Below are 1,648 nucleotides of genomic sequence, written 5' to 3'. Positions count from 1 at the left end.
AAAAAAAAAAAAAAAAAAAAAAAAAGCAGTATCAAGTGCTTAATATTTGCTTTGCTTTTTGCTTTGTTTTGCAATGATAATTCAGCAACACCTGATGCCCAAGAGCAGAAATACTATATTTTCCTACAGTATATGAACACAACTCTTCAATTGTATGTATGAAGAGCAGTGACAAAACAGGAATTTAGCCCTTTAGAAAAAAAACAGAAATGTGAAGAGTCAGATTTTAACTTAAACCAGCAAAAGTATAGAAACTCTAACATTTGTTACTAATAAAAACCAAGGACAAGAGCTGGCAAAACACACCTTGCTTAACACATTAGTCTGCCGGTTCCCTCTGAAGTGATACCTGAACCTCTTCTGAAGAGGAGTCAGCATAATCTGGATGGGCAGGATGACAGAAGGGGAGGCAGGAAGAGAGTATTTTTCTGGAAGTTGCTTTGGCTCAGTAAGTAATTCATCTCTGACATAATCAAGTCAAGGAAAAAGAATCAAAAGCATACCTAAATATCCATACACACATATGTATGTATACACACACAATAAATTTTTCCAACAAATGTATCAGATACTCAGTAGAGTTAATTATGATGCAAATAATATGTAATATAACTTTATATTGAATTTACATTCAGTTACAATGCACAAAAAGCCAGGCACGATGATAGTGACTCATGCCTGTAATACCAGCACTTTGGGAGGCTGAAGTGGGCAAATCACTTGGGCCCCCTCACAGGAATCTGAGACGTGCCTGGGCAATAGGCAAAACCCTGTCTCTACAAAAAACAACAAAAATTAGCTGGGCATGGTGGCACTTGCCTGTAGTCCCAGTTACTAAGGAAGAAGAGGTGGGAGAATCAATTGAGCCTGGGTGGTCAAGGCTGCAGTGAGCCATGACTGCACCACTGCACTTCAGCCTGGGTGACAAAGTGAGACCATGTCTTTAAAACAAGCACACAAATGGGCCAGGTACGGCCAGGCGGAGTGGCTCAAGCCTATAATCCCAGCACTCTGGGAGGCTGAGGCGGACGGATCACAAGGTCAGGCAATCAAGACCATCCAGGCTAACACAGTGAAACCCCGATTCTACTAAAAATAAAAAAAATTAGCCAGGCGTGGTGGCACGTGCCTGTACTTCCAGTCACTCAGGAGGCTGAGGCAGGAGAATGGTGTGAACCCAGAAAGCGGAGCTTGCAGTGAGCTGAGATCACACCACTGCACTCCAGCCTGGGCGACAGAGCAAGAGCAAGACTCTATCTCCAAAAAAAAAAAGGGGGCCAGGTTCTGTGGTTCTTACCTGTAATCCCAGCACTTTGGGAGGGTGAGGCAGGTGGATCACCTGAGGTGAGGAGTTCGAGGCCAGCCTGACCAACATGGAAAAAACCCGTCTCTACTAAAGATACAAAATTAGCCAGGCATGGTGGTGCAAGCCTGTAATCCCAGCTACTTGGGAGGCTGAGGCAGGAGAATCACTTGAACCTGGGAGGTGGAGGTTGCAGTGAGCCAAGATCACACTACTTCATTCCAGCCTGGGCAACAAGAGCGAAACTCCATCTCAAAAAAAAAAAAAAAAAAAATTAGCCCGGTGTGGTGGCGAGCACTTGTAATCCCAGCTACTCAGGAGGCTGAGGCAGGTTAATCCCTTGAA

General features: G+C 44.1%; 1 protein-coding gene across 2 annotated transcripts in view; it reads right to left on the bottom strand.

The window, feature by feature from the left end:
* RINT1 (RAD50 interactor 1) overlaps positions 1–1,648 on the bottom strand; it is a 39,606-nt gene that overhangs the window by 18,895 nt on the left and 19,063 nt on the right. For both annotated transcript variants that reach the window (XM_011956862.1, XM_011956861.1), the window contains one exon: positions 307–463. In XM_011956862.1, the coding sequence (XP_011812252.1) occupies positions 307–463 (157 nt within the window). The remainder of the gene's footprint in view (positions 1–306; positions 464–1,648) is intronic.

Source organism: Colobus angolensis, unplaced genomic scaffold (assembly GCF_000951035.1).
Source record: "Colobus angolensis palliatus isolate OR3802 unplaced genomic scaffold, Cang.pa_1.0 Scaffold427, whole genome shotgun sequence".
NCBI lineage: Eukaryota > Metazoa > Chordata > Mammalia > Primates > Cercopithecidae > Colobus > Colobus angolensis.
This window is presented reverse-complemented; position numbering and strand designations above follow the sequence as displayed.